At 35.0% G+C, this 14,993-nt stretch overlaps 1 protein-coding gene across 3 annotated transcripts in view; it reads right to left on the bottom strand.

The window, feature by feature from the left end:
- The window catches only part of CSMD3 (CUB and Sushi multiple domains 3), a 1,374,620-nt gene that overhangs the window by 670,270 nt on the left and 689,357 nt on the right, over positions 1–14,993 (bottom strand). For all 3 annotated transcript variants that reach the window (XM_049854130.1, XM_049854131.1, XM_049854132.1), the window contains one exon: positions 7,706–7,827. In XM_049854130.1, the coding sequence (XP_049710087.1) occupies positions 7,706–7,827 (122 nt within the window). The remainder of the gene's footprint in view (positions 1–7,705; positions 7,828–14,993) is intronic.

Below are 14,993 nucleotides of genomic sequence, written 5' to 3'. Positions count from 1 at the left end.
AAAAAAAATAGTGACCCCATAATATAAAACAAAATGTTGCTGGTCCTGTGCCATCCTCACAATAGTGGGTATATTTGAGCCCATCGTTCCAGCCACAGTGTCAATCCATTAAGGGTCTTCCTCTTTTTTAGCTGACCCTTTACGTTACCAAGCATGATGTTCTTCTCCAGGGATTGGTCCTTCTTGATATGTCCAAAGTAAGCGAGAGAAAGCCTCACCATCCTTGCTTCTAAAAAACATTCTGGTGTACCTCCTTTAAGGCTGATTTGTTCTTTCTTCTGGCTATCCATGGTATATTCAGTATAAAAAATCTCTCCATCAATACTACAATTCAAATGTGCCAATTATTCTTAGTCTTCCTTTTCATTGCCTGGCTTTCTCATGCATATGAGGCAATTGAAAATACCATGGCTCCTATCAGGCGTATCTTCGTCCCCAAAGTGACATCTTTGCTTTTAAGATTTTAAAGAGGTCTTTTGCTGCAGATTAGCCCAACGTAATACATCTTTTGATTTCTTGACTGCTGCTTCCATGTGCATTGAATGTGTATCCAATCAACAAGGAAATTAAAATGAAATCCTTAACAACTTCAGTATTTTTTCTGTTTATTATGATCTTGATTATTGGTCCAGTTGTGAGGATTTTTGTTTGTTTTATATTGAGGTATAATCTATACTGAAGATGGTAGGCTTTTAACTTCATCAGTAATATATTACATGGTATGAATATATTAACATTATAAATATATTTTATAATTTAATAGTATGTTTATGTATTTACATTTGAAAAATATTACAGACATATTTTAGACATTCCAAGACATGATTTCCCCATGGTCATTTGGATCCTGGGTTGAGAACAGATTGTCTTTAATTGTATAAAAATGTAATATAAGAAAAACCACATACCAAAAAAAACATATTTCCAATTAGGTACCTAACTCATTAGTCTTTAATGGTTGTTCATCCATTATTTATTCTAACTTGGACTTTCCTCCTAAGACTTACATATATTGTGATCTCATTCAGTCTCATGGCTTTAAATAACATCTTTATGCTGACAACTCACAAATTTATATCTCCATTCCCAACTCGTTTTATTTTTTTTCCCTCCACACTTGTATATCCAATCTGATATCCAACTTCATAGGCATCTTAAATGTAACATTTCCCAAACTGAACTTTTGTTTTCTTTTCTCTCAAACTAGCTCTTCCTATAAAAAAAAAAAAAAATAGACTCCCCCTATTAGGCAACTGCAAATCTATGCTAATTATTTATGTGCTTTCTTTTAGCTCAGAGCCAAGCCAACCCTTCTCTGTGCTGCTAAGTTTCAGACACTGCAAATTATATTTCTCGGGCTCATTTGCCAGCTGACTTTAGGGTCTGCCTAAATCTGTTGGTTCATATCCTTTCTCAAGAGAGGAAGAAATATCAAAAATATATGGTGCAGTGGTTAAGCATTTGGCCACTAACCAAAAGGTCGGCAGTTCACATCTACCAGCCACTCCTCGGAAACCCTATGGGGCATTTGTACTCTGTCCTACAAGGTCACTATGAGTCACAAGCAACTTAACGGCCGTGAGTTTGTTTTTTGGGGGGGAACCTATTGGTTTAAATCCTTTCCTCAAAGAGGAAGAAATATCAAAAGTATATATTACTTTAAGATTGCAATGCTCTGCCATTATATTTTATTTAGCTTAATTGCACGTTTGTGCTTTGGATTAAATTACATCATCCCAAAATATGTATTGTAAATCCTAACCTGTTAAAAAAAAAAAAAAAATTCTTTTTTTTTTTTTATACCTGTGGTTATGATCTCATTTGGGAATAGGTTGTCTTTATATGTTAATGAGGCAGGATTAATGCAGGGTATATCTTTAGTCATTCTCTTTTGAGATATAAAAGAGATCAAACAAATGAGCAGAGCAGAGATGGGAGAAGACTGATGTCAAGCCACATGGAGATCTCCAAGGAAGCAGGAAGCAAGCTGAAGAGATGGACTATTCCCCAGAGCCAACAGTGAGAGAAAGCCTTCCCCTAGAGCTGGAGCCCTAAATTCAGATTTCTAGCATCCTAAACTGTGAGAAAATAAATTTCTGTTTGTTAAAGCCACTCACTGTGGTACTTCTGTTACAGCAGCACTAAATAAATAAGATAGTTTGTAAATTGAACAGCAAAAATGACAATAATTTAATGGTCTAATATTTTAGTATAAGACACTGTCACCTATAAATTACTCAACCAAAAGATTGAATATGAAAGAAAAGAGTTTATTGATGATTTTTCTGCATTAATACAAAAGTTAAGTATAACAAATAACTAAAAAGAACCATGTTTTTCAATGAGTTGTTGAAGCTGCCCTAAACCAAAAATACAAACCCATTACTTTCTAGTTGATTCTAATTCACATTGACCTATAGGACAAATTGCTCCTTAGGATTTCCAAGGAATGGCTGATGGATTTGAACTGCAGGACCCTTTGGTCAGCAGTAAAGCTCTTAATCACTGTGCTACCAGGGCTTCTGAAGCCACCTACCTGTGGTATTTTGGAATCCCAGGTGGTAATCTATGGAAGCAAATATTTCCAACAGTGTTTTACAAACTACAAGTTACATTTTGTTAGTGCATCATGAAATCTATTTAGTAGGTGTTTGTAAAAGGAATAGATTAGAATAACCCAAAATACAAAATAGACAGCAACATTCACGTGTTAAGAAAAATGTTACTTTGGTACTATATGCCCATGGAGCCCTGGTGGTGCAGTGGTTAAGTGATACAGCTTCTAACCAACAGGTCAGCTGTTCAAACTCACCAGCTGCTCCTTGGGAACCCTTGGAATCGACTTGACTGCAATGGGTTTGGCTTTTTTTTTTTTTTTTTTTTGGATATGGCCATGGAAGCAGCAGTCGACAAATCAAAACAATATGTTGCATTGGACAAATCTGCTGCAAAAGACCACTTTAAAGTGCTAAAAACCAAAGATGCCACTTTGAGGCTAAGATGCACCTGACCCATGCCATGGAATTTTCAATCTCCTCATACGCATGTGAAGGCTGAACAATGAATAAGGAAGGCCATAGAAGAATTGATGCTTTTACATTATGCTGTTGGTGAGGAATACTGGATATACTATGGATTGTCAGAAGAATGAACAATTCTATCTTGGAAGACGTACAGCCAGAATGCTCCTTAGAAGTGAGGATGACAAGACTCTGTCTCATGTACTTTGGGGCTGTTATCAGGAAGGTTCAGTACCTGGACAAGGACATCATGCTTGGTAAAGTAGAAGGTAAGCAAAAGAGAAAGACCCTCAATGAGACGCATTGACACAGTGGCTGCAGCAGTGGTCTCAAGCATAGCAGCGATTGTGAGGATGACACAGGACTGGGTAGTGTCTCGTTCTGCTGTTCACAGGGTTGCTATGAGTCAGAACTGACTTTACAGGCACGTAACAACAACATATGTATGGAATTACATATGCATGCATGAGAAGTGGGCCATGATATGAAATGTAATTCTTACAGTTAGATCATATTTAAAATGTTTAAAAAACAATTTCTATAGGATGTTCTCATGGATTGAATTATACCCCCCCAAAAATGTGTGCATTAACATGATTGGGGCATGATTCCCAGTATTGTGTGGTTGTCCTATGTTTTGTGATTATAATTTTATGTTGAAAGGACTAGGGATTGTAACACCACCCTTACTCTGGTCAATTCCCTGAACCAATGCAAAGGGAGTTTCCCTGGCGTGTGGCCTGCACCACCTTTCATCTCTCAAGAGATAAAAGGGAAACGGAAGCAAGCAGAGAGTTGGGGACCTCATACCACCAAGAAAGCAGCACCAGGAGCAGAGTGTGCCTTTGGATCCGGGGCCCATGCACCTGAGAAGTTCCTCGACTGTGGGAAGATTGAGGACAAGGACCTTCTTCCAGAGCCGACAGAGAAAGCCTTCTCCTGTAGCTCAAGCTTTGAATTTGGACTGTTAGTCTACTTTACCATGAGGAAATAAATTTCTCTTTGTTAAAGCCATCCACTTGTGGTATTTCTGTTATGGTGGCGCTAGATGACTAAGACAGAAGGTATAGGTATATTAATAGATCAAAAATTAATGTCTACATATAGCTATTTGATAAAACTAACAAGGAAGTGCAAGTTATTAAGTTCTACTTAGAAAAAAAAATTCAAAAAATTTTTAGGGAGAGAAAGAGGAGGTAAGTGTTTGGTAGATTAACCTGTTGCTGTTGAGTCAATTCTGACTCAGAGCGACCCCATAGTACAGTAGAATTGCCCCACAGAGTATCAAAGGAGCAGGTGGTGGATTTGAACTGCTGACCTTTTGGTTAGCAGCTGAACTCTTAACCACTATGCCACCAGGGCTCCACTTGACAGCTTAGGCAAAATGAAAAAGGAAAATTGCAGTGACCTCTGAAATTTTAAGTAACAGAGTAATGACAATGATTTAAACTTAGCAAAACAAGTATCTTACAGAACAGGAGGTAATATCACATTTTGATTACAATTATAGGTAGTTGCCATGACACCAAAGATTTGTGTCTCAAAACAAGATTAATGGAATGTGTTTTAATGAATTTACTTTACACTTATCTTAGTTTCCTTGGAAACTCTATGGGGCAGTTCTACTCTGTCCTATAGGGTCGCTATGAGTCGGAATTGACGGCACTGGGTTGGTTTTTTTGGGTATCTTAGGATAAGATACTTATATTGTAATGTAAGATATCTTCTGGTACATAACACATACATTATAAAGTACACAGCTCTGACCTTTGCTAATTATCTTGGCCAAGTTATTTAACTTCTCTGTTAAATGCAGACAATGAAAGTGTCTATCTCACAGGAGTCTTGTGAGCATTAAATAATTCATAAATAGTGCTGAAACTAGTGCTGAGCATGTTGCTAATGTTATGCTAGTTTATTTATCAAGTACTTTATATTCTTTATTTTCTCAGCAATCCAATGATTTGCACAGAGAATGTATTCAATAACTAAATATTTGTTGAATTGATGACACAGCTTCGCTGGATAAAATATTTTTCTTCATATTGCAAGGGAGTGGATTTGGCAATTTTCCCAAGTTTACACAGATAATTCTAACAGGGTAGATCTCTAATCTAGTTCTGATTCTTCTTTTTTTTTGGTACACATATTATTTTATGACATTGGTTAACAACCCCATGACATGTCAACATTCTCCCTTCTCAAACTTGGGTTCCCAATTACCAGCTTTCCTGTTCCCTTCCGCCTTCCAGTCCTTGTCCCTGGGCTGGTGTGCCCTTTAGCCTCGTTTTGTTTTATGAGCCAGTCCAATCTTTGGCTGAAGGGTGAACCTCAGGAGTGACTTCATTACTTTGCTGAAAGGGTGTCCGGGGGCCATACTCACAGGGTTTCTTCAGTTTCTGTCAGGCCAGCAAGTCTGGTCTTTCTTTTTGAGTTGGAATTTTATTCTACATTTTTCTCCAGGTCTTTCTGGAACCGTTTATTTTGATCCCCGTCAGAGGAGCAGTCAGTGGCGGTAGCTGGGCACTATTTAGTTGTACTAGACTTAGTCTGGTGGAGGCCGTGGTAGATGTGGTCCATTAGTCCTTTGAAGTAATCTTTCCCTTATAGGTTTAGTTTTCTTCATTCTTCCTTGTTCCCAAAGGGGTGAGACCAGTGGAGTACCCTAGGTGGCCACTCACAGGGTTTTAAGACCCCAGACACTACTCACCAAAGTAGAATGTAGAACATTTTCTTTATAAACTATGTTATGTCAATTGAGCTAGATGTTCCCCAAGATGTAGTTCTGATTCTTAAGCCTGGGTGTTCCTATGAGGCAACTGAAATTAACCATTAAGTTGATCTTTAAACCTACTCTTTTACTCTTTGAATTAGGTTTCATGAACCTGATATGTGTGTGTGTGTGTGTGTGTGTGTGTGTGTAATTTTAAGATCATAAACATTTCTGAGAGGTGGTAATGCAGCAAAATGCCAAAAATGGATATCTGAGCAGAGAGGTGGGCTGATTTGTATGATATTAGCACATCCATCCAGTCCTTCCCAAATCACTTTTTCCTTTAGATACGTAGAAGTTACCTATTCTTAGTGTTATGGATTGAATCATGTCCCTCTTATATACAGGGCTGCTATGAGTCAGAATTGACTCAACGGCAATGGGTTTGGTTTTTTTGGTATAAATATGTGTTGGAGTCCTGCCCCCTGATCTGTGGATATAATCCCTTTGGGGAATACAGTTTTCTTTGAAATGTTAATGAGACCATATCAGTTTAGTGTGTGTCTTAAATCCAGTCACTTCTGAGTAATAAAAAGAACAGCACAGACACAAAAGTAAGCAAACACAAATGGAGGAAAGACAAATGCCATGTGGAGAGTGCCAGAGAATGTCCAGAGGAAAGTTAGAGAAGCTGAGACAAGGATTTTCCCCCAGAGTGTACTCAGAGTCTTCCCATAGAGCTGGTGCCCTGAATTTTGAAATTTTCGACTCTTTAACTGTGCAAAGATAAATTTTGGTTTGTCAGAGCCACCCTCTTATGGTATTTCTCTTACAGCATCACTAAGAAACTAAGGTACTTAAGGGAAAAAAAATGTTCTATATGCTTTATGTAAGAATGATTAATGTATTTAAAATACTAATTCTATGAAGTACTCTATTTCCCCCAATAACATTATGAATATATACTCTTTAAAAAAAAGAAATTTGCTGTGAGTCAATTCGGACTCATAGTGACCTTAAAGGACAGACTAGAACTTCCCCATAGGGTTTCCAAGAAGCACTTGGTGGATTCATACTGCTGACCTTTCGGTTAGCTGCTGAATGCTTAACCACTGTGCCACCAGGGCATGATATGCTCTTTAACATTCACATTTTATATATAAATAAACTGAGTTTCAGAGAGGTTAAATAACTAAGTTTTATCACTTATTAAGATGTAAGTCAGTATTTGAACAATAATTTGATCTGACTGTGTGTGCTTTACCACCAAACTTTCCTTAATCTAATTCAGAGAAGGTAACAGGCAATCAGAGAAAAATGCCAGTTTTTCCTACATAGGTGTTTTCTATTGTTGTAAAAGCATATTTTACAAAGAGAAGGAAGACAGACACAGCAGGAGAGGAAACTTATTTTTGAGCTGCGCTCACACATATTCAGTGCTATCATTTTGCTCGAAGTGCATAGGCAAATGCACATTTAGATGTTACTCATCTTAGAATCAAACACGAAGACAATCCAACCTGTTGACATATCTATAATATGAATCCTCTATTAGTACAGATCACATTAAACTATTTACAGTGAAGACCTATAGCAATACAGAAAGACTGAAACAAAAGTCATCTATGTATGTAAACGGTATACTTGGATGATATGTTAAGCAGAAAAGACATACAGTAAAAATAAATTATTCAAGGTTCCTTTTAAGGAAAAAAAAATACAACCTTCAAAAATGTATCCCAGAAAATATTCATTTATAATTTTAATGGATTTATCATGAATATGTTAATAATTAGAACTGCAATTATATTATTATTTTATTTATTTTCCTCAAATTTCTTATATACATATGCCTAGGAAAATATTACAGAAATCACACCTTATGAATTTTCTGTAGTGTACTTTCCTCACGATCTCTTTACTTTTGTCGTTCGGATTATGCTTTTCTACCTCAAATGATTTTCTCTCTTACCTTATTTGTATTCACTGCTGTGATGACCCAGACACATTGTGCATTGCTGTCATACTGGAATGGGAAGTTGGGAGACGTAAAGGTACCACTTGGTCCTTGAAGATTAGAGCCACAAGTCTTCACTGAAAGAGAAATTGCATTTTAAAAGATGGGCATATACCACATGCAAAACTATGGCAATAAAATACCTATCAAATAGACTTTAAACTTAAAATGGCACGATTATAACTGCACTGAAATACTTTATATATTATAGAATTCTAATGCCACTTATCAAAATTAGAGTTTTTTTACAGACTGTGATTTATAAGCTCAATATTTTTATCATTAATTGAAAGCTAGTTATGAATAAAGTGAGGCATGATAAATTATCCTGACTCTGAATAAAAAGATTAGTTTAATTACAGAGAGGTACATTCATCCAATATTCTGTTAATAAAAGTCTACAAAGAGAAAGAAGCAAAGACTTGGATTGATTAAGCAATCTAAGCAGTATTTTCATTTTTATTTATTAAGTGCCCTAGGATTCATAAAAGCAAATAGTTGAGACATTAATATCAAATTACTCTCTCTGTTTTTATAACTGTGAGTTTGACCATTCTGAGTTATAAAAAGAACTGAGTTGGAATTATTTTAATAAATTTCCAAAAAAGTTAAAAGTTGTAATGCCTCCTCAGTCGTCTTCTTTTTTCTACTTAACAAAAGAGTTAGTGACCATCGTCCTTCACCAGTTTCTCAGCTTCCTTCTTGACTACCACAAACTTTCTTGCTGTCATTACTTTTGATTTGTGCTTCTTCATCCCATTGCATTAAAATCCTATCCATGCTTTTGTTTTCTAATCCATCAATATTTTATTTTTCAGTGTTGTGCAGTTAAATATGCATTTTCATATGTATTTAAGTCTTCATGTAGCTATTATCATCGCCACTTTGCAGATCAGTTTCTGGATGTCCCAAAGTTTGCTTGATTTGCCTGAGGTCACAAAGTAAATAAAAAGCATAGTCGAGATTCGAGCTCAGGTTTTCTCACTACAAGTCTTATCCTCTTGGCACTAAAAGTGTGAAAGTATGCCTCTCTAATATGTTAAGTATAGCTTTTTTTTTTTTTTTCCCACTAGTTTCTGCCCTTTACCTTGTATTTTAGCATAAGTCTATTCCAAACAATCACTCTTTCAACTTGTTTATGCCTAGCTCTGGTAATGGTTACATTTAATTTCCTCTTGTTTGTCTCTGAATCTAAAATTTTAAACAACAAAACCATGTTATTTTGTAATAAACCAAAAAAAAAAAAAAAAAAAAAACCTATTGCCTTCAAGTCTATTCCAACTCATAGTGACTCTATAAGACAGAGTAGAAACTCCCCGGAGGGTTTCCAAGGAATGGCTGATGGATTTGAACTGCTGGTCTTTTGGTTAGCAGTCAGTCTCTTAACCACTATGCTACCAGGGCTCCATTTTATAATAAGGAGAATATAATACTGATATTTTTCTTCCTTCAACATTATTTCTACCGACCAGTCTTTTTCTATTTACTGCCTAACTGCTTTGAAGTCTTCTATATTCACTACTTATTTTCTTCTATTCACTCTTGAAAGTACTTCAGTATGACTTCTGCTCTCATTTCAGTATTGAAATTATTTTCTTAGTGACTGGAAATGACCCCCTAGCTGATAAATCTAATATCTCTTAATTATTCTTCATATTTCATTTTAGCAGTAATTGACACTATTGATAAGTTTTGCTTGACATTCTCTGCCTTCTTTATATAATACTTAACTTTTGAGTCTTTCCCTATATGTGTTAAGTACTTCTACTTAATACCCTTTGTCTTTGTTCCACTTTTTCCATCTGACTTCTACGTGTGAATTGATGTAATGGCATGTTTTCTCTTTGTTCAAAAGTCTCTCCGAGTAGTTAATTTATTCTAATTCATTCCTATGACCGCAATGGTCATTTATGTGCTGATAACTCAAATCTACATGACCAACTATGGCGTCTCACTTGATTTCTAGAAAATTTTCTCACTGTCTGCTGGACATCCAATGAGATTTTTAAATACAATGCCCTTTATTTAACTTTTAATTTAAACAATTTCTAAATATCATCTCTGCCTCCCTAACATACATAAGCACTCCTCAAGACCTATCTATTTCTCCTCTGAAACATCTTTATCTCCCTCCTTTCTTCTCTTCCCACTGCCCAGTACTTTATAATCATCTTTGACCAGAACTAGAAATAACTATTTAACTACTTTCTTATACTCCAATTTATCTCTCTGTTCTATCCTCATTTGCTATATTCTTCTTTCTAAAATAAAGATTTGGTTACACCTACTCCTCACTTGTCAACTGTCTCATTACCTGACATTTAGCATTCCTGACAATAATAAAGAAAAAATCTACTATCCAACTATTTTGCACATTAACCTCTGGCACTAATGAATGCTGAGGTGTGAGGCAAGAGCGATGCTGGCTGTGATGGTTAAGGTTTTGTGTCAACTTGCCTGGGCCAGGGTTCTCAGCAGTTTGGCAATTGTGTAATTATGAAATTTGGCATTTCTGTAATGATGTGATTTGGTATTTTTGTAATTATATAATTTGGAAGTTATGAAATAATGTAGTCATCTTCCATTTTGTGGTCTGATGTGGTCATCCTCTGTTTCTGCATAAAGGCCTTTTCTCTGGAACCTAACGTGGTCAATAAGTGAGAAGTGAGTGAATTACCCTTAACTGCTATAGGGTCGCTATGAGTCAAAATTGACTCAATGGCACTGGGTTTGTTTGTTTTTTTTTGGTTTTGCATAAGATGTATACTGCTTTTGTATATAGATATACAAAGATCTGATGTATCTCTAATTCCTATAAGATGAATTACAAACTCCTTAATATATAATATAAAGTTATTTCCCTTAAAAACCCAGGCATTTATGCCATTTTACACATTATATACTCTACTTGTATAACAGTACAGAATAGTCTTCTTGGCCTTACGTGAATGTACCAAACCCTTTAAAATCTTCTATTTTTTCCTGTTGTTCCCCAAGTCTAAAATGCTATTACTTGTTACATTTACCTGCACAGATCTTCGTTTTAACAAAGTCAAACCTATGTGCCACATTTTTCTATAGGGAGAGTTCCTAATTCCCTCCACCCTCCATGGTATGGCAAGGAATTGTTATAGTCAGAGCAAATTATTTGAAGAGCACATCTAGGAAGGTGTTTTGGTAAGGTTAGTGATCATGACCAGTCTGTACATAGATCAAAAAGCAGTTGTTCAAACAGAACAAGGGGATACTACATAGTTTAAAACCAGGAAAGGTATACATCAGGGATGTATCTTTTCACCATACTTATTCAATCCACATGCTGGGCAAATAATCCAAGAAGCTGGACTATATGAAGAAGAACATGGAATCAAGAAGACTCATTAACAATCTCCAATATGCAGATGACATAACTTTGCTTGCTGAAATCAAAGAGGACTAGAAGCACTTATTGATGAAGGTCAAAGCCTATAGCTTTCAGCATGGATTACACATCAATATAAACAAGAGAAAAATCCTCACAACTAGACCAATAAGCAACCTTATGATAAATGAAGAAGTGATTGAAGATGTCAAAGATTTCATTTTACTTGGATCCACAACCAATGCCCATGGAAGCAGCAGTCAAGAAATCAGATGCTGTATTGCATTGGGCAAATCTGCTGCAAAAGACCTCTTTAACATGTTCAAAAGCAAAGATGTCACTTTGAGGACTAAGGTGTCCCTGACCCAAACTATGGCATTTTCAATCACCTCATACACATCTAAAAGCTGGACATTGAATAAGAAAGGGAAGAATTGATGTCTTTAAATTATGAAGCTGGTGAAAAATATTGAATATGCCGTGAACTGCCAGAAGAACAAACAAATCTATCTTGGAAGAAGCATAGCCAGAATGTTCCTTAGAAGTGAGGATGGCAAGACTTCATCTCATGTAATTTGGACATGTTAGCAGGAGGGATCAGTCCCTGGAGAAGAACATAATGCTTGGTAAAGTAGAAAGTGAGTGAAAAAGACCAAGATCCTCAATGAGATGGATTGACACAGTGGCTTCAACAATGGGCTCAAGCATAGCAATGACTGTTAGGATGGTGCAGAACTGCGCAGTGCTTCATTCTGTTGAACATAGAGTTCCTATGAGTCAGAACTGAATAGACAGCACCTAACAACAATAACAACAGCGACCTGATAGAGAATCCAGTTTTAACAATTTTAAGAACTTTATAACAATATAAATTTTCCAACTAGAATATAAAATACATGAAGGAAGACCTCGGTATGCCACTAGTGTTTCAAATTCAATTCTCTGCATTATTGGTATGATTTAACTGAATTTTTCCTGCTTAAATCTGTTTCTTTTACTGTTGTTTTTCTGTTAGTATACTTTAAATTGTTCTTTTTACATTGTTTATGGGAGTTTCTTGTATATTATCAATATTAACATTTTGTTATGTTAATGTTGTTCTTATGTTAATTTGTTACAAATATTTTCCCATGTAGCCTTTAATATTTTTTTTACTTTTACATTTTGCTTTAAATTAAGTCTTCTCTTCAAACTTTTTAAACCGTTTTTTTTATGTGTATATTTATAGTATTTTCTTTTAGGGCTCCTTTGTTTTATGTCCTGCTAAGAAAGGTTTCTTCAAAACTAAGTTGAAAAATAACATCTTATATTTAATTCTGATACTGTTACAGTATTTTATTGTGAAAGTTCTATTGTGTTATATATAAGTTTTTCATATACCTGGAAATTATTTTTGTATGGTGTGAGGTAGGGGGAACACTCATATTTTTCCAGTAAGCAGATAGTCATTTACCTAATAAAATTTATTGTAAGCTGTATTATTTCCCACTAATGTAAAATGCCATCTCAATTGTGTTTTAAAAACCCATACTTAGGGTCTTTATGCTTTTTATTGATTCACTGAACTACAGGAATATTCTTCTGCCAGCGCCATACTGTTTAAACAGATTTTAAAATTTGGTAGCACAAATCTTCCCATTCTTATTGAATTTTATAATTTTCTTAGTTATTCTTTGACTTTTTTTTCTGTAAACATTTGACATGTCATTGTGTCAAGTTAAAGATGACTGGAAGTCCTAATGAATTACACTGAGTTCACACATTATTTTGATACAAATTCTCTGCCTTGGTGTAGCCATTAATAACACAAAAAGATCAATAAATGAGATTATAGTAGATGCTCATAAAATATTTGATAAGCTAAGCAGAGATTCCTGACTTAAATTATATGAAAAATAGAAATAGCAGGTAAGGAAAAAAAAAAAAAAACCTTCCAAATATAGCAATGAATGTAGGAAAAGAAATCAAGAATTAGATTGCACAATAAAACAGCAAAACCTTTACTATAAAATATTAGAACAAAACATGGACACCCACAATAAGTGATACCATTCAACACTGTCTTAGAGTAGTTCTAGGTAACACAAAAATTAAGATTTTTTAAATGGTTAAATGTATCACTGTTTCCATATAATTATTTTTAACTATTTTTAAGAAATTTAATAACTCTTATATCTACTATATATATTATGTTAAGTTTGAGAGTCCCAAAAGTTAGCTTTGAAGAAGATAAATAAAAATCTATAGGTTTTTTTTTTTTGAACAGTAATTAGCAGTTAAAATGGAAAAATCCAATTCACACAAGCAGCAAGAGAAATATGTAATATTGAAAAGCATATGTATAGCAATAAAGGTATAATTTCTCCATGAAACAAAGTATAAAAGTTTACTGAAGGACATAAAATAAAACATGTATAAATGAAAAGGAATATCATGTTCTTGATGGGGAGAAAATATAAAGATGTTTACAACCTGATTTGAGCAATCTATGATGAATTATTACAGATGAACAATTTTCTTAAATATTCTAAATATCTATAATTACCTTAATATGTACTGAGCAAATCTGCTGCAAAAGGTCTCTTTAAAGTGTTAACAAACCAAGATGTCACTTTGGAGACTAAGGTGCACCTGACCCAAGCTATGGTATTTTCAATCGCCTCATATTCATCTGAAAGTTGGACAATGAATAATGAAGACCAAAGAATTGATGCCTTTGAATTATGGTGTTGGTGAAGAATATTGAATATACCCTGGACTGCCAGAAGAATGAACAAATTTGTCTTGGAAGAAGCACAGCCAGAATGCTTTTTAGAAGCGAGGATGGCGAGACTTGACTCACGTACTTTGGACATGTTATCAAGAGCGACCAGTCCCTGGAGAAGGGCATCATGTTTGGTAAAGTAGAAGTTCAGCCAAAAAGATGAAGACCTTCAACAAGATGGATTGACACAGTGGCTGCAACAATGGCCTTAAGCATAATAACGATTGTGAGGATGGTGCAGGACCTGGCAGTGGTTCATGCTGTTGTACACATGGTTGCTAATGTTGGAATAGGCTTGACAGCACCTAACAGCAACAACACCATGATTATTTTAACTCTCAGTGCCTTAGACAGAGTTATTATTTGATAATATTTTGCTTATTTTATTTACATGCCACCTAAGGTTTTAAAAATGATGATAAGAATGCCTGCCTTATCTATCTTACAATTTTATTTTGGAAATAAAATATGTAGAAACATTGTGAAACAATATTAAAGTGTTATGCCCTTTCCGGAAAAATGATATAGTAGTTGAAACAAACAAACAAAAAAAGAGCAAAAAAAAAAAAAAATCATTCCTAGCCACTTTACCAATATATTCTTATTTTTTCTCAGGTCAAAAACATGTTGTTAACTATGCTTTGGAAAATGTCTAGGAATGAGATTAAGTACAATGAAATGTTTTGTTTTAACAGTAACCTTCAGGCATTTAGATGTGAACTAGAAATAATGTTTCAAATACATAAGTAAGACATGCTGATGTTTTTTGTTTGAGTAAGAACAATTTCCACAGGATACGTATTCTTTACACAGAAAGAATAAAGATTTCTCTTCCTATTGAATTATGCCAATTGGGGCCTGCCTCTAGTTGGTCCATTATGCCATGAGGTAACCCTTTCGCTATTTTTTTCTGAATCGTCATGAAATTTTTATGATGTTGAGAAACTCTGGTGATCTTGTTCTAACATATCCTCGGGAATGAAAATTCCACAAAGCTCCTTGTACTCACTTACTTGCAAATCCTAAATACCCTGAGAACATTGCCAGCTGAGGACCTTAGCATTTGTTATTTCTTAGCCTGGAGCGCTCTTTCTCCTGATATTTATGTGGTTGACTTC

The sequence above is a fragment of the Elephas maximus genome, chromosome 15, assembly GCF_024166365.1.
Source record: "Elephas maximus indicus isolate mEleMax1 chromosome 15, mEleMax1 primary haplotype, whole genome shotgun sequence".
Lineage (NCBI taxonomy): Eukaryota > Metazoa > Chordata > Mammalia > Proboscidea > Elephantidae > Elephas > Elephas maximus.
Note: the sequence above shows the minus strand (reverse complement) of the source record. Positions and strands in the feature narration are given on the sequence as shown.